The sequence below is a fragment of the Cydia strobilella genome, chromosome 9 (genome assembly GCF_947568885.1).
Source record: "Cydia strobilella chromosome 9, ilCydStro3.1, whole genome shotgun sequence".
Lineage (NCBI taxonomy): Eukaryota > Metazoa > Arthropoda > Insecta > Lepidoptera > Tortricidae > Cydia > Cydia strobilella.
In genome coordinates this window covers 14751839-14772772 of record NC_086049.1, presented here as the reverse complement: position 1 = coordinate 14772772, position 20934 = coordinate 14751839, and the positions used below count along the sequence as shown (strand labels likewise).

At 36.7% G+C, this 20934-nt stretch overlaps 3 protein-coding genes across 4 annotated transcripts in view; 2 read left to right on the top strand and 1 right to left on the bottom strand.

The window, feature by feature from the left end:
* The window catches only part of LOC134744422 (ankyrin-repeat and fibronectin type III domain-containing 1), a 246812-nt gene extending 226913 nt beyond the window's left edge, over positions 1-19899 (bottom strand). The window contains exon 1 of the mRNA XM_063678234.1: positions 19678-19899. Coding sequence (XP_063534304.1) covers positions 19678-19796 — 119 coding nt within the window. The 5' untranslated portion in view covers positions 19797-19899. The remainder of the gene's footprint in view (positions 1-19677) is intronic.
* On the top strand, positions 176-3035 carry LOC134743921 (uncharacterized). Of its 2 annotated transcripts, none has more exons than XM_063677553.1 (5): positions 176-358; positions 807-926; positions 1895-2045; positions 2293-2409; positions 2607-3035. In XM_063677553.1, exons 1-5 carry the CDS (start codon positions 329-331, stop codon positions 3008-3010), a joined length of 822 nt encoding a protein of 273 aa, XP_063533623.1. In that variant the 5' UTR covers positions 176-328; the 3' UTR covers positions 3011-3035. The 2 variants fall into 2 exon arrangements, with proteins under 2 accessions (XP_063533623.1, XP_063533622.1); XM_063677552.1 differs by having other exon boundaries at positions 353-453.
* Positions 3544-7552, top strand: LOC134744409 (uncharacterized). The gene is made up of 3 exons (XM_063678219.1): positions 3544-3788; positions 5358-5513; positions 6826-7552. The coding sequence occupies exons 2-3, from the start codon at positions 5369-5371 to the stop codon at positions 7530-7532; spliced, it is 852 nt and encodes a 283-aa protein (XP_063534289.1). The 5' UTR covers positions 3544-3788; positions 5358-5368; the 3' UTR covers positions 7533-7552.
* Positions 19900-20934: the final 1035 nt, after the last annotated feature.

Sequence of the window (20934 nt, the reverse complement as noted above, 5' to 3'; positions counted from 1 at the left end):
CTTGACACAGGAGTCGCGCGCGACAACGCAAGTCATGCTAAAGGTCTGGTTTCCTAAGGTTAGCAGTGCCGTCATATAGCGACCGTGTCCATACAAAATACTTCATCCATATTTATTTAGCCGTATTATTTATATGACGGGACCGCTATCCTAGGAAAACAGAGCTTAAGCGGTCAGACATTGCAAGCATTCAGTACTCAAGTTCCTTTTGCGAATTTCATTTGTTTCTATTTCAGGGAAATGCATTTGGGTTTATGCAAGAGCGGCCGTAAAGTTGATTGTATTTATTTACAGCCCACGTGGCCGTTAAATCCCTATTGACTCCAACATGCGGCCACATTTGGATCTCACTGTTCTGGTAATTTTATTGGATTTATGAGTTTTCGCATTCCTGATGCGGTTTATGGGGTTGTTGGGTTCATCTTGAAGTGGCTTTGCAGTGTCATAATTTTGGTAACGTTCAATTTATCGTTATCTAGTTTTAACTTTTAATGGAACGGTACCCACAATTTAGTTTAAACCTAAATTGCAGTAAATTCCACATCATGATACAAAGCATATTGTAAGAAAGCAAGGTAAATTTGTTTTAAAAACTACGGCCTAATTAGGGCATCGAAAATAAATCACTTCGTTCTTGGTATATTAGAATATATTTTGAAATTTTTGTACCTATATTATACTATTGATCATCATTTTTTACCAAACAATAATGATGTCTAAATGTGGCATTTTCCATCTATGCAGGCATTCTTCTAAAGTTACTTAACAATCAGCGTATATAATTTGGAATTAATTATTATTTTCAGTTGGCATTGAACGCGGTTATAATATCATCGGGTGATAAGATTGATATACCGATACAAACAATTCCACTGGCACCAAACGAAGCATCATTTCTTGAAAGTAAAGATGTTTTATTGCAAATGGTGGGTAAGAAATACTGTAATGTCATCCATGACAGATAAGGGTCCACAAGGAAACCGAAGGAGGAAGGAAAGAACAAAAATTTAATTATTATAAAAAATAGTGAAGCGTTGAATTTCGTTAAGACCTAGGGTCGGTTGCACCAACTGTTTGTGATCGTTAAAGAGTTCGCTTAATTTCATTGTACGGAAAGTTTCATAGTAAACCGCCGCGGCGCGCCGGTTGATGTTGATCAGTCTGTCAAGTGCGGATGGTGCAACTGGCCCTTAATGTTGTAAGCTAGTCAACGCATACCAAGTTTTTTTAAGCTATAGTGCGTGCGGCTGATTGTAATTAACTATACCCGGGGAATATATATATATATATATATATACATATAGTATGAGTCGGCCCCTTGTCTGGGATGCTCCTTGTGTAGACACCCTGGCGCCGTCCCACATCCCGGGCACCATAGTTGATGCTGGTGCGGCTGCATCTTCAGCCGAAAACCTCAAACGTCGCAAGTATGCTGCCCTTGGCAGTAGCTACTTGTTTGCGGCGTTTGGGGTTGAAACCCTGGGGCCGTGGGGGCCGAGTGCGCGCCGACTCCATAAGGAGATATCGGCGCGTCTCATTGAGGCTTCTGGTGACCAGAGGGCTGGTATATATATATGCATATATATACAATATATATATTTTTACCGGAGGAGGAAGGACATATTTCACTAGCAACCGACTAACATGCCATTACTCGTAGTGACTGTACAACATTACCATTAGAAAAAGTCACTTACTATAATTTGACAATACTTCCATATGTTTATAGTACATAATTTTCATACATACAAGTATCAACGGTGATTTATTATCGGCTAATAATGTATTTATTTTACAAGTAAATAAAAATAACTATGTACAGATACATATAATTTACAACAACTACACCTTTTGTCCTTTTTTTAATTAATTGTATGCTATCTTTGAATTACAGCTAGAAAAGAAATTAAAAGAAATTAAAGAACACAAGAAATTAAAAAATGGTAACGGTGAAGTTTTGCCAAAGAACGTAGATTTCAATCTGAAATCTAATGGAATTAGTGCCGTTGGCGAAGCTGAGCTGCTTCTGCGATACGGTAGTAATGGTAATATTTTTTTAAAGATATATACATAACCCCTCGAACACCCTTGTCAAAATTTTGCTTCTGAAATCTGAATTAATAACCTTTCAACTGTTAATTGTAGTCCAAATTGTCTGGGACGTATATGGGACAAGGCGTTTGAGGGGTTAAGGATGCATTGGAGATCAAGCAAGAGTAAATGTAAAGTGGATAACTTGATGATTAGTTCAGTGAGAAATAAATGATTTAACAAAGATAAAATACTTTTCAGGCCACGGATTAGTGAATATGACTGCCGAAGGCATATCTAATGTGGGAAGAGTGCAGCTACTTTTAGGGACTGGTGACAATGGCTTACGTATACCCGGTCTCAGTAATCTGTTCTCTGGTAAGTCTAGTCAACACTAAAATTTTACAGATAATAGACAGTCAGTATGATCAAATCAAGCTAAACATAAATGTGAGTCTAACTCAATAGGTATTAATATCCAAATAACAATTTTTTTCCAGTAAATTTGACTGCTTGTTATTATTTTAGCCGAATATGTTCTCACAATGCTTAAGTTCTTTATTACAATTCACTAGGTTCATCAGTCCGATCCGGAAATAAAATTTACGACAACCAGCTACAACTACTCAGTCCGAATGATGTTAATTTTGGATTCAGAAGGCAAACTAACGTCTCAAGTGATAATAATACTAATGACAAAGAAGATGAAGCTGCAAAAACAGTTAATGCTGTAAAAGATGATAAAGCTATAAAAATAGATGAAAAAGATAAAACAGAAGCACTAAACAGTACTGCAACTGATAAAACATCGGTATTAGTTAAAGCGGACTATGTACCGATAATACCAAAAGCAAGCAATACCTCAGCCATTGTTGCAAATAGCAGCCCTGTTGTTAACTCTGATGCTTCTATTAAAAGTGACACTGTTTCTGTTAACGGTGTTGCAAACAATGGAGAAAGTGTAAACAAAGTTAAGTAAATCATCAAAATATACATTTTTGTGATTTTTTCTTTGTTTCAATTTCCTACCACTTATTTTAATATGGGTGTATTAAATAAGCAATATATACAACCACCAATTACTTTGATAACTTCTAAAAAGTAATATTATCATAACGAAATCTAATACAAAATACTTAGAAGTATGCTTTACTTGCATAAAATCAATCATAGTACTTAATATTCTTTTTCGGTAATTTAAATACCGATAAATGAACCTATGCAATATCCGTTTAAATTATACTAAAAAGTTGAGTACCCTTGGTATTTAGATTACAAATTTTTATATTAAAGGAAAAAACGGAAAAAGTTACTCTTCCGGCAGGATTTGAACCCGCAACCTCCGCAACAATTAATTTAGATTACAATTTTTGCTGAAAAACGTTGCTATAAGCTTTCCATGACATATATCAAATGTACAACAAAGAATATTGTACTATGCTAACTCATTTTACGAAAATGACCTTAAAGTTCACCTCTAGTATAAAAATAAAAACCACTAAAAGTTTGGAAACGTAACAAATCGAATTCCATTCCCTGGGTACAATCTGAAATTGAACTAAACATAATGGAGTCAAAGTGCAAACATATTGTTTTTGCCTTTTTACATTCTGAGCAAAAAATACTTCACGTGATTGAATTTCGCAAGACCACTCATAAAATAGAAATCAAATAAGAGCAGCTACCTACTTGCGTAACAATATTTGATTTGCTCCGAATTTCTATCACACTTTATTCTGAACTACGCACCAACAAAGGTAAGTCATTCCAACTTTATAAAAAGCGGAAAACTGATTTGTATCAAATTGGATTTAGTTTTCGGATTTCGAGCTTGACTGGACACTGTAAAAGAGAAAGTCGAGGTCTTAACCTCAAGTTTCTCTTTTACAAGCTACTAAAATACCGAGTAATTATTTTTATATGGGAGAATTCTTGTTGATTTTTTTTATACGTCCACATACAATTCGATAAATACAAAGACACGTGAATTGTTAAAATGTATTGTCATCTACTTATTGTACCTAAGACATGCTTGGTATTTATTTATAACAGTTCATTTTCAACCAAAAGACTATTTAATTGTGCTTAACGACTTTTTCCATATTACTTAGATATCATTTGCGCATTTGCGCCACACTGAACGTTAGCCTCTTCAATCATTTTTGTAGCGTGCAATATATCTTACCCCTGTTTATGTTAACAAGCGAAATGTGTTTCCCACGCTACACATCTGGGAAGTGCCTATATAACATAATTTCTTCCATTAAATAGTAAACACTTACTTGTCTTCCTCAAAATTTTATCTACATAAATATTACATTTTGTATAGCTTAAAAAAAATAAAAAAATAAAAAAAGCCGTTTATTCACACTAAGTTTAGGTTACATTTGTAGGTTGAATCTATCTTAATTTGCTTAGTGGTGAACCCCTCTTTGGGTGAAGGCCTCCTCCAACTCAATCCATTTGCTTCTGTTTGAAGCTATTGCCATCCATTGCTTTCCCACAGCCTGGGATAGGTCATCAGCCCAACGCTGCTGCGGCCGGCCAACGCGCCGCCCTCCTGGTGGTCCTCTCCATTTTGTTGTTTCTATGGTCCACCTCTTGTCAGTATAGCGTGATATGTGGCCAGCCCAGCGCCATTTTAGGGATAAAGCTTGTGTGAGAGCATCGACTACTCTGGTCTTTTGCCAAATTTTTTTGCTGTTAATTTTATGTATCTTCCTTATTTTAAGGATACTTCTCTCCATTGCTCTTTGGGTTCTTATGATCCTAAGTTGGATTGTTTTTGTGTATGTCCATGTTTGGCAGCCGTAAAGCAGGCATGGCAAGAGGCAGGTGTCCATGACAATTTTCTTCATATGTAGACTGTAGTTGCCCTTCAGAACCTCCTTTAGTGACCAGAAACGTCTCCATGCTATGTTTGTTCTTCTTATCACTTCTTCTTCATTGTAATCCTTGCTGAATGATACTTTTTTTTTGTATAGCTTACCTTCCAAATATTATTTAGGCTTCATAAAAAACTAGTAGTTTATCCCGAACAGCTACCTCATACATAAATTTCGAGCTGTAATTTTTTCACCTCCAAGCGGATCTTTCTCATATTCGAACTTTACATACAATTTAATTTTATTTATCTGAACTACGTTCCCGCCTTTCATAAAAATTCGTTAAAAAATACTTTAGATTATTGTCTTACAACGGCGGAGCTTACAAACATGAAAATTTTACCTCTAGTTGACCATGAGGCTTACAGAGCCTTACAGAGTCTACAGGACTGTACGTGGACTGTACTTTTGTCTAAGCCCCAACATTTAACTCCCAGTCAGTATTTCAGATAATGTTCGCACTAACGGTTTTACTGGCAGCGTGCTCGCTCGTCAACGGGCGAGACTACCGGCTTAGAGCTACGCCGAGCGTGTCTCACTCCATCGTGAATCTCGGCAAGATGGAGTTCAATGTGTACATGAATCCTAAAACTGCAGGTAATTCATATATTTTGAATACTTAAATTGACAAGCTTAGCAGACCACCGAGTCTGGTGGAGAGAATAGAATGAAAATGATGAGTAGGATTTTGAACTACCGTGATATAGAGGATGTTTTTTAACACTTATTGTTTAAGTAGGATTAGATAACTCCGAAAGGTCGAAAGAAAATTTGGTTATCACAAATTGGCTGAATTTATTAAAGTAATCGGTGACACCAGCACATAATACCAAGTACATAATGCATAGTTTGTATTTACATTACGTTTAATAAACTATTAATAAATAGTTAATTTGTCAAGTCTTTATTTAAAATACTTATTACGATTTCAGCGTAGTACATGACAAATTACGTATTCATCCAGGGACGAAATCGCTGTTTTTGTTTGCGTTAACAACTCTAACACTCCTCTGACTAAATTAAGGTTCGAGCGGCTAACCAAATAAATAGCTTTTTGGTGAACGTAAATTATAAATTTCACAGCAAAGTTTTGCCAAATGGCGGTCATTCGAAATGCATCGACATTGAATGGCAATAGCACTCTGTTTAATTACCCGAAGTTGGTCAGTTTGCCAAGTTTCAGTTTGAAATTAAAATACCCCAATTCAAACTAAAATAACTGACGCCATTTAACTGCAAATATTTTAAACTCTTTGTTTTTGTACCGAAATTTGAACAACTAATTACGTTTAAATTTACATAGGTAAAGAAAAAAATAGCAAATTAAAATCATCAGTTAATTTAAAATCAAACGAATGTAGAGTTTTGAATGATTCACGGTTAGTTTCACTGTAACGAATGTAATTTCTATGTAGCAAAATGGAGGCCATGGTGATATATCTCTCACTATAAAAATGTATTTAATTAAAAACTGAAATTTTAGTGTGCGCGTTCTAAGAAGTTGATCTTACGTCAACATGTTAAATGGTCTAAACCCGAGTTAAGACTAAGTATTTAATCTGGCGGCTTCCTCGCACAACGTATCAGCATTGCGATACCGCGAGGAAATGCCGCCAGCATCCTTGGTACAATGCCTCAAGGGCCTATTTTAGATTTAAGCTAGTTATTAATTTCATTTACGTAGTACCACTGTATATATCTTGTATGTAAATAAAGAGATTGTAATAACCTAAGTATTTAATACTCATAGGTACATAATATCAGAGTGGAATTATATGGGAATTTAATGGGTGTAATTATTTTAAGCGTAGGCAATCTAGACTTTAATCTTCAGACTTTTGTATGATATTTAAAATGTGTTGCTATTTTATTAGGTCAATCATCAAAATAAAAATACTTTCTTTCTTAGTTCCAGAGTTACCAAATAACGAATACGAGATGATACATGACACGAAACCCATGCACACTATTCGATCAGAATCCGCAGAATGTCCTTGCCAGCAGAATCGTCTTAGGAACAGGAACCGAGACCTACATAGCCCACACGACATGCTCAGCAAAATTTTAATGAACGACGACTTATTTTCATTTAAAGACACAATGAGCTCGCCCCTTTGTTGTTCATCACATGAGCAAATCCAAGAGGAATTCTATGTGGAATACAATCCCAAAACAGGTCCACAATCTCCGCCATTGCGCCAGAATATGCCAGTCATTCCACATGGAGCACAAATAATACAGAGTATCCCTCCAATGCCAATAATGCCAATGAATAAGGCTTACCCGAAACCAATGCAATATCTGCCACTTATATTCGATACATTTTTCCCAAATAAAAGTCCACAGAGGCCGAAACCCAAGACGCTTGAAATATTTATGTTCCCGACGAGAAAACTATTGACAACAACACCAACAACAAAGCAAACCGAGATTACAACAGAATCAGACATCCAAGTAGTTGGAGATAAGAAGACAACTATGGTGTATGACTTACTAGCCGCAAATTCTTCTGTAAAGAAGGATTTAAAGCAAGAAGTCCAGGAGCACTTGAAAAACATGGATGCTGTGATTGATACTGATAAAACTACCAGTGCAATCCAAAGCAATACACTTTGAATTTAAAAATGTTACTTGAATGTTAACTGTGTTTGATTTATATTAAATAATTATTCTAAAAATAAAGAACTAAGGTCACGTGGGGCAAGAGAAACAGTGTGAGGATTCCCTGCAAGTGTTTCTCTTGCACTATCTAACTATTAATAATTTTGTACTGGCTTACATTTTCTATATTTACATCTACATAAGATAAAATGCCACACAAATGCAAACATTACAAAAAATGCGGTGATCATACCTGGTGGCTCGTTCTCTCCATTGGATAATTCGCATAAATAAAAATAGAAAAATTTGCTTAACACCACTTACAATTAGACTTACATTACAACTTGTATATTTACATGCTTGTCATTTGTCTTGACGAGTATAATCTTCAGAGAACGCTCTATTAAAGTTTTGAGAAGCAAAAAGCGCTTTCATTGCTACTTACCGACACTAATATTAAATAAGACATCCAACGCACACAGTAAAGGGGTAACGAACACGCTCCCGCCAGTTCCGCGATATCTGAATACAAACAGATTCAGCGGATCGTGACAATTCCGTACGTGATTACAATATTTGCCGAGACGTAGTAGACTGTACGGAAACAGTAAGGATGGTAAGACATAAAGATAAGCGTTTAAATAAGTGAAGCTTGGGTGTGTCCGTATCATAGGGTAAACTAAGGGCCACCCCACACTAGCGTCTTTTGAGCGTCGCTGTCTAGTCACCGCTATGGAAAATGACGTCGCTGCGCAGTTGCGCCAACGTTGCGTCGAGCAGCAGTCATAGAGTCGACTAGACGCCGATGCTTAGGAGACGCTAGTGGGGGTCTTTCTAAGGGCCAAAACACAACACGATACGAAGCCATGTCGCGGCACCGTTGCGACGTCGTGTCAAGCAGCTATCCCTTTTATTCTTTGGTTCCAACTCGGTGTTGGAAATCTATAAAATTTACAATTACTATTTCATCCAGTATTATTGCAGTTTACCACATAACAGCTATCGTGACCCATTCGTGTCCCAGATGTGATTTTAAAGCAAAAACCGCCCAAGTGCGAGTCGGACTTGCCCACTGAGATTTCCGTACAAATTTAATTATTTTTATTTTTTTTAAAATTTTTGTTTTCAGATTTTCCCTGTACTTGTAGTGTAAGACGATATTACTTGCCAAATTCCATAGTTCTGGGTCAACGGGAAGTATCCTATACATTTTGATTCCCTTGAGTGTCCAACTATACGTTTTTTGCGTCATAACAGACAAACGGACGGACGGACAACAAAGTTATCCTATAAGGGTTCCGTTTTTCCTTTTGAGGTACGGAGCCCTAAAACATGAACAAAATAACAGGCGTATGACGTTTGATAGAAACACAGCTGTCTCCTACACGGCCTACACCACTTTTGGCCAAATCAAGCGCTGCGATTGTTTTCGTTTTTCCTACAAGAACTGCATCCGGCCGATACAATGGTACCGTTGTGAGTACTCGTACATGCGCCACCTGACTAAATCTTCAAGGGTTTCATGTCGCAAGCCGCCTTACAGTCGAAATTGTCATATATATCATAGTTATAGGTAACTGTCCGTATTAAACAATATTTTTTTAATATATTGAGAGATAATGTGCTCTCTCAAAGCTATTCATCAATGTGTAAGACAAATAATTAATGGATAATGTAAGCAGTCCTGTAATTGCCACTCAAACAATACAACATTGGCTCCTTGCTTTAACAGGGTTTTCCCCACAATCGTATTGAAATAGGATTACTTACGCCCACAATTGAGGGTTGCCCACAATAGGATTGTTAGCACTATACAAAAATAAGTTTAAACTTATTTTTGGGGAACCCGGTGCGCCCGGGCGTGTTTAAATCCTGGCTCATACTCATATTATTATCATACCAATGTGTTTTTCGGAACTTAAGTACGGGATTTCATTTCATATTTACCACTAACTTTTCGGTGAAGGAAAACATCCATTAGGATGGTGTATATATAAAAACCTGATACTAGAAAAAATAACAAAGAAAATTCTGACTTTCTGAGAACACAGAATTAAATCAATTTAAGAAAAATCATACTTTACACGAAAGAAAAACTCCCATTTGTAGTACTTTTCGTGATAATTCACTTAAGCTGCCGAAAAAGACGCATTTTCCATTCAGTACTCGTATTTATTATGAGGCCATGTAAGTACACTGATTCGTATATCGAAAAAGGCAACTGTCTGACCATTGGGAGAAAGCGACTAGCGGTCGATTATTTTCTCGCTTATTGTCTGTGTATGATTCTGATCGAATTTTAGTCATCTATTTGCATATCTTCGGAACACGATTTTTTGTGTTCTATACAGTACAACCAGGGTTGAACCCTCGATTTTTGACCACCACACACAAACATACATATCGAATGTTAAACATAAGGGTTAATGTAGATCCCGTGTGAACAAAATTTAAGATGCGTTTATCAATTGTTTACCGCTGGCTGTTTACAGAGACGGCGAGTACTTTTTAAAGCATTTACTCGTATATTAACTTCACTTGTAACAAACAATGTAATACAATCTTGTAAGTGGAGTTTAACCTGCTTTTATTAGGCATTTAGTTTTGAAGTTTTGCAAAAAATTATATAGAATATATATGACAATACAATAATAGATTATCAATAACAGTCGGCAACAATGAAATGTGTCTTTAAAATACGAATTTTTGGCAGAAACATATTCTAAAAGAAAACATTCTTCCGGACACTCCACCGCGACGAAACAACTCACTCATCGCTACACGTTTCTCGCTGATCGCCACCGTTTAAACAACTGCCTTACTCAGTGGCGGACTGGCAGCGCGCCAAACCGAAGTAGCTGATAGCTTTGTGAAAACAAAAAGCCTACTTGCTTTTCATTTACATGGCCGAACACTGAAAAATGCTGACAACGTGCTAAAGTTGGGTCACGTCACGGTATATGGATCAGGAATAAAGTTATCCACAATTTTGACAATTATTAAAGGGCTTTATCTTGGTGGAATGTGTCCGAAACGAGGCAGAGAGAATAAACTTTAGGCAAAAGTACAACTGTAATTTATATTGGCCAACCCGCAATCAAAAAAGGCGATGAAAATATATGAAATTGTTAACTTAGGTATTAAGCGTAGATAATAAGAGTTGATTTGTCTTGCTATGTCACAATAAGGGTGACATTTTCATTTGTGAAAAAACCCTTTATCTAATAAAGATAAAAAAAGGGCTTTAATAATTGCAAGATACATAACTAATCTAACCTACAAAAATGTAACTCAGCAGACGAAATAGTAGTTTAGTGACTATATAAAACCTTTGTTAGCGTGTGTGTATCTGTATTATTCTGTATTCATTTTAAGCAAAGTTTTAAGATAAAATTTATGTTATTTTGGTACAAAATAATAAGCAAATGTGCTCTAGTAACTAACAAATGTTTTTAAAAAAAAAAACTTTATATTTCGGATGACGATTTTTCCCTAAATAGCAAATTTTGCTAAACAAAATTTTAAAAACTCCATTCTAAGTTTGCTAATTATGTCAAAAAAAAATAGAAGAGTGCAGGCGCGGCATAGAGATTAAACAAATATAATATAATCTGAAATTTAGGTGAATGATTTTACTTTCGAATTCGAATCGAACGAGTGAGACTAAGGAAGACCATGACAAAAACTAATAAGACATATTGAGAGAGAGAGACAAGTTACAGAATATCACAGAAGAAGACAGTGACAAAGAGCGAACAAGACGAGCAAAAGAACGCGTCACGAATACGAATGTTACGAAATAAGAAATAAACGAATAACGAATTAGACGAGCGAAGATGATACCGCGAGAAGCGCTGATAGTTATATCCATAATATCATATCAACATTAAATTAATAACTTATATTTAAAACCTCAATGCCACTCCTGGTCGGTAATGTCACAGAAGGTCGTAACGCCAACGCAATGCCAGCGAATTCATTTCGCAAGACAAATTTTAAGTTATTCCACATTTTATAGTTACTTCGTAGCTAAATTTAGTTAAATGAAATTCGCGTCAAGTCGAGTTGCCATTACTTATTTATGGTCGCCAGTGGGCCGATTTTGTCTTAAAAAAGTGATATATTTCTCATCTTATTTTGATTCGACCTTGAGTTAGCGTGCACCGCTACACCACGTGCGCCGCTGCACCAATCAGCTTGCTTGGTGTTAACGAAATGCAATCAGGAGGTCGCTATTTATTTATTTAAACTTTATTGCACAAATTTACACAAAAAGAGTACAAATGGCGGACTTAACGCCTTGAGGCATTCTCTACCAGTCAACCATTGGGCCAAACAGAAACAGTTTGGTGCAGGATTGTAAAGAGTGAATATGAAAAAGATCCAAGTCAGACTACTATGATACTCTATTTACGCAAATATCCATAAAGAAAATAATAATATAACATATATACAAATTTAATATATATATATATATATATATATAAATATATATAATTATATATATATAAACCTGGTTGACGTTATGGTTTTGAACTGGTTTTGATAAGACCATGACGGACGTCTAGGTGATTAGCGCGCATCTAACGCACGACTTTCACTTCAATTAGCATGCACCAATCAGCGGGAGCGATCTTCAAGGTCGTATCAAAACGAGCACAAAACCATAATATTTTTGTAAATCTGAATAGAGCTCCAGGAGTCGTCTCATAAGGCATCTCGCTCGCACTTATTAGTGCACGTGAGGTGCCTGATGACACAACTTAAGGTCACATCAAAACAAGATGAAAACCTTATCAAATTGTTGAAACAGAAGCGGTCCCATAGTTGCTAGTATTTCCAAGTGACTTCGGAATGAAGCTGAATGAGAACAAGATCTCAGGGAAGATTTTCAAGAGCCTCAACTTTCCACACTGGTTTCCACTAGCATTTAAATACGAAACTATTTGAAGTTAAAATGTTGCTTTTTATGTTTAAACTCGTGGCGTGAGTTCCACGTTGTGCTATAATTTATAGTAGTTTGTGTATTCAAAATTCATTTATCAATAAAATTAAGTAATATTAGAACTACAAAAACATTGACGAGATCGGGAGCTGCCACGAGTTGACACTTGACGTTTACGTTAGCGACTGTGTAAACTAGATCGCAAACGCCAACTCATGGTAGCCTTGCAATTATTGATATTGATATACACTCGTAGATACCTATATTTATAAAGGGTATTTAGTGATTTTTGCACTGTTCAGTGCCTAATCTCATTATTCGCACTTGCATTATTCGAGCAACAGGAAGGCAGATAACAAATATCGATGTTCGCCGTAGACCCCCCTGTTTTTGAAAAGTAGATAGTCAGAGTTTTAGTATTTTAGTCACATGCAAACTTTCGTACAAAAATTTTACACATGCCAACTCTTTTTCCTTTAAAAAAATGTAAATGCAAATGAAATGAAGCATTTGCATTTATAGCCACCTGACGAAGCCTGCATTGCGGATATCTTACGTATAAACTAGATTATTTTTAAAGGTTTTGTTTTGATTATTTAATAAAATAGTATTGGTGATATCAAGATTGTATAAATTCCAAAGTTTTACTTCCAGATTACATTAAAAATCTAAAAATACTTGTATGGACTAAATCTTTTATGTACCTAATTTCAAAACAAATCATAACGACAGTTTTGTTTTCGGTAAAGGTGACTGTCCATTTGTAACTGCCGCGACACTGCAGTTGCGACGTTACGCGGTGCCGCACTACTGTAGCAGCACGACTGCGGCTGTTGCGGCGTGCAGTCGCGACAGCGTTCGTTGATGGCTTGTCAATGTCAAGTCATATAATGTCAGACGTACAAATAAAATACTAATTTACTTTTGTATTTTTTACGTGAAGAAGCGAGTGACGATAATGCTACATGCTACATGAAAAAGAAGACCAGTTTGCCTTTCTACAATAGTCAGAGTCCGACGAAGGCAGCTACGCAATATTAATAAAAAATCTGATATTTAATGGTGATCCTTTATTCAGATAATATTGCCGATTAAATGAAAAGCAATTCAACATTGAATGAGACTTAATAATTGACGAAATACAATCAAATTACTCAAATAAAATTAATGCAGAGGAAAAATTATTCTTAACATTAAGGTAAGTTCACAATGTGAAATTTTCTTTCCCATCCTCTTGCCTAAATGCGTGACCACCGCACACAGCATTCCGACGGAAACGGAACTCATGGAGTTCGTGATATATACGGGGGGAGTGCGCACTTGATCCACCTGCATCACGTATAGGTACTCGGCCGTCAGAAACGTGCGGCTGGATTTAGAAGTCTGTAATAAACGTCCCCTCAAAACCATGCCAGGTAGGCTCTTTTAGCAGGCCTTTTATTGATTTCTGCAAAGTGATTCGTGGGTTCTGGAGATGACGATGCGACACGTAAGAATAAAATTATCCAATGGTGGGCAGGCAGTCGTTCGGTGTTAGCAAAATATTACAGATTTATCTTTCTAAGTATCTATATTAAGCCAATTTTACTTTCCTTAGGTACCAAACAGTGAAGTATGATGAATAAAATAATTTGTAATTTACACTTCATATTGTCCAGTTGCAGGTGTGAATGGGCGACGGCACTCTATGATATGACCGCACCATCCATATAAAACTTGACGGACGAGACAAGAAATCCTTTATGAAGAAAGATATTTCCCTCGCCTTGGCCGATAGAAAGAACTTTTAATAAATTAATTTGAATAATAAATGGTTTCCTCGTGTTGGTGTGAAGAATTACGTGTTGCACTGTAACACAGTTTGTTTAACCCTCATGCCTTGAGACCTCCGCAACTGTCAATATTCTAAATTTTAAACCATTCGCTTCTCTCGTGGTTCAATTTTGTATCGTTTCGTATGTTTGGATATCAATATGTTACCATGAGGTATTAAATAACATCTTTGCCCCTTGTAATAAAAATAAATGATTGCTTCTTTTATTTAGCTCAGGAATGGCTTTGCAATGACAAAATGAGAAATTGTCACCATAAACGACATTATATAATATGATATATTACAATACAATTACAGTTGCCAGGAATATTCGGCAACTATTCGGTATTTGGCCACTTTGCCGGATATTCGGTATTCTATTTGCCTCTCTATCGCTCGTGCCCTGTCGAGCTTATAGCTATCCTCGCAAAACTACGAAAAAATAAAAGAACAGTTTATTTAATGAATCTATAAATAATATCGTCGTATTATTTGAATCCCTAAATCAATAATCTCAAAATACGCTAAATTTGTGAAAGCTGATTCCACAAATCTGCCTTAAGTTATATACCTTAGTTTTATTGGATGTATATAATGTACAAATTTCTAGAGAAGGCGGAGAATGTAAAGTTATAGCAAGAATAGTGCCTGGGCGTGGGCATAGATTTAATAATAAACTATACAATTATTTTCTGGATCAACAAGAGTAGAACCTAAATCAACTTCAACTGAATTCTACTAAACAAAGCCCTCAATGTCAACCTTACGTGCAGAACATGTTGAACATAAATATAATGTATACACTTTTTTGGGAAACAGGTTTTTCGTAAATTAATAAAAAAGTAAAAAATAAGATGTTTTATTTTTCACAACTCTTTATTAACTTTAGTTTTGTCCGCCATGATCGTGATATCAGCAGCTTGAGCCTTGAACTGCAACTTGTAGGTACCTGGAAATTAGAAATTATCTTTTCAGTTTCATGTTGTATTTTGAATATAACTATGTATTTTTGTATGTATATGATTTATTGCTTGCAAGTTACATATATGTATGTCTGTTTGTTGAATTTAACTTCAAATCAGTAAAACGGAGCTAGTAGCGGACAAGCTGTGTTAAACGGTTTGTCTTTAGATATTCTGGCCACATCATCACAGAAAATAAATAGGTAATAGTGACCCGACCACCAAAATGGACTTTTAAATATTCGTAGTAAAATAATATTAATTTTATACTTACATCGACGTGATCCTCACAGCAATATTGTGTGTAACACTTGAAGTATTCCATTCCACATTTACTTCACGACAACACCGTCTTTCACGTAGGTCTTCGCGGACTATAATTTTTGTAAATCATTCCCACAAGTGGAAACAAGGTTTTTGATATATTAAGCAATCAAAATCTACTGTTTAGGTATTAAAAATTATAAATCAAATCGTAAGAAACTAGCGGTTTAACTGAATTTTTTTATTATGACAATTGATGACAATGACATCTTTGACAATTACGTGAGTGACGGATTTATTTACTATGGTTCGATAACTTTTACTATACGATGACATTATTATATTCAGCCTCGCCAGAAGGTCAAACTAAGGTCATCAGTATATTTGTTGAAATATCTTCAATCCTCGATTATTATATCGCAGCAAATGTCGGAAACTGTTTAAAAACCTAATATCTCGAAATGGTTTTCGAAATAGAACATTAAAAAAAAATGAACAATCCTAATTAGAGATTGGATTTTGCAAGTAGTGAGTGAGAAGTGCGACTGTGTGCACGTTTTCCCCCGCAAAAAATGGCAGAACGATTTGTACGGTAAGATATCGCTTGGGCTCCTCCCTTCCGACGTGTCGGAAGCCGGTGTTGCTCGAAGGGTTTGCCAGACTATAGTTAACTTCCGAATTTGACACTCTCTTTTTCGGACCTATCATTCTAGTTTCCTAACTGGCTCTGTGATACTCGTATGGCTCAATATAGATTAGCAAAAAAGTTTACAGTAGTACTACAGTCGCCATCAGATATGTCGGAGCGACCGAGGTGCTAAATATATCTGAACATGCACTCTAGCGCCTTGACAATAAAGGCGTGTTCAGATATTTGTGAGCTCCTTGGCCGCCCCGATATATCTGCGATATATGGCGACGGTACCATCGGGGTTGTTTATCCGTGGGTGTTATAACTCCTTAGAACGTAGTGGTTATATCCTCTTTGCTTAAAACTACTAATATCTGTGATCAAAGACAATTCAGTGCAGGTGACAGATTTGACGTGCGGTCTGCAGCCGCAGTTGCAATAATACACCAAATACGCAAAAATGGCCATGCTACGTGCAGTCGGTCTTGTCATTCATTTTACTATGGAAATTGACAATAACACCGACGTGTCGGAGCAGTAGTGCAGCTGCGGTCGGGAAAACGTTAAAATCACCATATTACGTGCAGTCGATATCGTCATTCATTTTACTATGGAAATTGACAATAACACCGACGCGTTTGGGCCGCCGCAGTAGTGTCGGAGCAGCAGTGCAGCTGCGGTTGGAAACGGACAGTCACCTTATTTCTAACGCAGCGTACTACGTAGGCGAACAACACGCAAAAGCGAAGCGATGCGGCGCGGGGTGAATCCATCCTTTGATACCTCGTTGCGAACGCGAACGCCGTGGGCACGTCGCTTCGCTTCGCGTTCGCGTGTTTTTCGCTTACATAAGACGCAGCGTAAGTAGTCACGAGATGCAATTGTTTGTTCTCCGTTTTAACTTTCCTACCTCCACCTGCTTAGTATGCAACCGCCTTTCGGGCTCCGGATTACCCAACTGAGTCCATAATACAGTGAACAGTACCGAACTACTTACTTACTTACTTTTTTGTCTGTGTTTTTTGTTTGTGTCGTTGGCGTATGTGTCGCCACCAAGTCATAGTTTTAAGTCAGGTCCCCACTGAAAACCAGCGCCGCGGATTACCGCGGCATTATGCTGAGTGGGGTCCTATTTTAGAGTCCAATGTTTTTTGGCTGTATGTTTCCATTTTTCATATATGTAATCTGTTGTGGCGTTAAATAAATGCATTTTAATTCTTTTCTTTCTAATGTTTATTGAGAACTCTCTATTTAAAAGGGTTCGGTATTCTTAAGAGTTTATAAAAAAACTGCATTCCAACTTTATAAAATCTGTGTTTGGTATTGATTAGATGTTACTTGCAGTTATTTTTGTTTTGACTTATGACTTATGATGTTATTATACTCGGAACATCCTAGAGTAGCTTATGTGGCTTTATTCCCGAATTTGTAATCTAATTGATATCAAAACGTTCAACCAAATGTAACTCTAAACCACCATGCAATGTCAAAGGACTAGTACCTAACGGTAAAAACTAAGGTAATCCCATTATAAGCCAGTGATTTTACAGGGTAAGCGGTGGATGTGCATGTAGCTATTCCATGTAGGTATGGCTATAAAAAAAAGAAAAACAAACAATTGATTCGGTCAATAAGTTAATTGGCCGAAGGACCGACTCGTTTTTTTAATATATTTACACTGTAAAAATGAGATGTGATGATAGTTGTTTAATAGATTTAACCAACAAAAACCATGAAATAAAATTTTTGATCCAAGCAATGTTTGTTTTTTGTGAATATATCACACATAAATATTTCGCGTTTTAGACAGTCGAGAGCATCAGAATACGTCAAAGGGAATCGCCTGTCGGCTCCAAACAGATGAAGAAAAAATGTTTTTCTGCAACTCTGAGATCCAAGTGTAAAATTGACACTATACCTTCTGATAGAAATTTGGAATCTGGTATGTAAATATCACGTAACTATAAAGACTAAAATAGAAGTGATCAAAATCTATATTCCTTTCCTTTTAATATTTTTACTTAAACTAGTCAAATAAATAATATTATTATATCTAGAAATAACTGAATTTTCAAACATGCGTCATCACGTCATCATCAATACACGATACAACCCTTGTTCAGCGCGTAAGATGTGCACATTCTCCACAAGGGTTTTTAAACACACGAATTTTTGTTCTTAAAAAAAACTAGAATACAGACACTGTGTAAAACCAGATCATGCATTCTTTTTGTCCACGCTCACAAACTTTAAAACAAAAACGTTCAAAATTTACCTCGAGAACAAATGATATTATAAACAATATAGTATTTTTTAGGGTTCCGTACCCAAAGGGTAAAAACGGGACCCTATTACTAAGACTCCGCTGTCCGTCTGTCTGTCTGTCACCAGGCTGTATCTCATGAACCCTGATAGCTAGACAGTTGACATTTTCACAGATGATGTATTTCTGTTGCCGCTATAACAACAAATACAAAAAAGTACGGAACCCTCGGTGCGCGAGTCCGACTCGCACTTGGTCGGTTTTTATTTTAATTACATTAACTCATATACTCAATGACATAAATAATTTCACCTTCATCTCCTAGCCTACATGGGATGCTAAAGAATACGGCTAATGGTTTGCCGTGACAAGAGGACGGCGTCAGATAGTCCGTCGATTCGATTAAATGATTACCGCCTAATGGAATTGTTGAGGCTTCACTAAACTTAATACCCACGGGATGACGTAAGTGTCTCCTGCTGGTTATAATGATTATGTTTGTTTACTCCGATATATCAAAGTATAAGTTAGAATTTTACAGGTGAGGCGTGTGCGACTCTATTAGTTAGTTTTGCTGTGAACAAAACACTATTTGCAGAATTTTAAACATCTAGCAACTGTCCCCTAAACTTACCTTAGGCGAGATAAATATTTGCTTATATGCCGTTTATTTCCTTATATCTGTAATATACCAGTGAGTGATGATAACATTAAGATCCCTCTGGAATTTCATCTTGATTGTCGCTATTGAAATTTAATTGAAATTGTAAATCTTTATTTCGGATTTTGATAAATATTTTAATTTGAAATAAATGTCATATACTAAGAAAAAGTGACCCAGGCCTCCACTGCCCCAGGCTGGAATCGAACCAGCGTCCTTTGCTATCGTGACAGGTGTCTGTGCCATTCGGCCACCAAATTTGACCTACGCTGCCGTGGCCCGGTGTCTAGGTCACGTAATACGTGAGTTAAACCGTAACATTAGCTTAATGTTAGATGGCTCACGACAGTCTCAATTCTATGCAACAGTGACCACTCGCTTTGCACGAATGTAGTCCAACAAGTGTAAATATAAACACTTACTGTTTATACTGCCTTAGCTGACGCTTCTATTTGAAGGCGCGCTTGATGCGCAGCAGCAGGAACTCGGCACGGTAGATGGTCAGCACGAACGGCCGCTTGGCGGCTCTGGGCTTGTCTATCTCGTCCACATCGCATAATCTCAGGCCGAGCCATCGTAGGGAGACTGAGGTTCGAAACCTGACGAATATAGAACACTTACTGTTTATCTTTCCTCAGCTGACGCTTCTTCTTGAAGGCGCGCTTAACGCGCAGAAGCAGGAACGCGGCGCGATCGATGGTCAGCACGGACGGCCGCTTGGCGGAGCTGGGCTCGTCCATCTCGCCCTCATCGCATAACCTCAGGCCGAGCCATCGTAGCGAACCCGAGCGAGTGCTGCCCGACGCGCAGAAGTGCGAAATGGTGGCGGCATCAACTCGCAATAGACACTACGTATGCGTGCTTTGTGAGATCTGGTTTGTTCTAATCTCTTTTTTCTACGAGCATTTTTGACTTTTAAGCACAACTTAGAAAGATCTGTTTTCTTTTAGTCGTTTAGCAAATAGTACACACTTTTTATTATTTTGAGCACGATTTAAACTTAATTGACTTGTTCAAAATGGAGGGCACTATTAGTTAAAATTCTACCGGCACAGCGTCAACGCTTATTTTTATTGAAACAATTATGAGGAGCACGAATTATCACTTGATTTAGTTAAACTTATCTGAGTCACTAAAATAAACTAGCTAAATATGTTGACTTAGAAATTTCACTTTTTGGAATTTTTTCACATATTACAATTTAACACTGCGTTTCACTTGTTTACACTTTCAGCTGAATACCTGTAACAAAATAAAATATATTTAGTACATAACTCGTTTTTAGGGTTCCGTACCCAAAGGGTAAAAACGGGACCCTATTACTAAGACTCCGCTGTCCGTCTGTCCGTCCGTCTGTCCGTCTGTCCGTCTGTCCGTCTGTCCGTCTGTCTGTCTGTCACCAGGCTGTATCTCATGAACCGTGATTACCGCTATAACAACAAATACTAAAAACAGAATAATATAAATATTTAAATGGGGCTCCCATACAACAAACGTAATTTTTTTTGCTGTTTTTTCCGTAATGGTACGGAACCCTTCGTGCGCGAGTCCGACTCGCACTTGGCCGGTTTTTATTTATACCTAAGAACAAGTAGTATAAAGAACAAACTAAAATAACAATTAGGTACAAACTAAAATTAATAACTTATTTTTTTATTACATAATTATTTAGGTGTTAAATATTTATTAAACACAGTACGAGTATACAAATCAAGCTCCATTATCATTAATATTTGGACACAAAAAGGATTACTTTTGTTTTTCTGTGTCTGTAGATATGGTAAATAAGAAACAATAACCTATTTTGTCACCGGAACTCAACCATAGAACTGTCGGTTTCAAAATAATCTAGGTACTTAGGTGTGTGTGTGTGTGTGT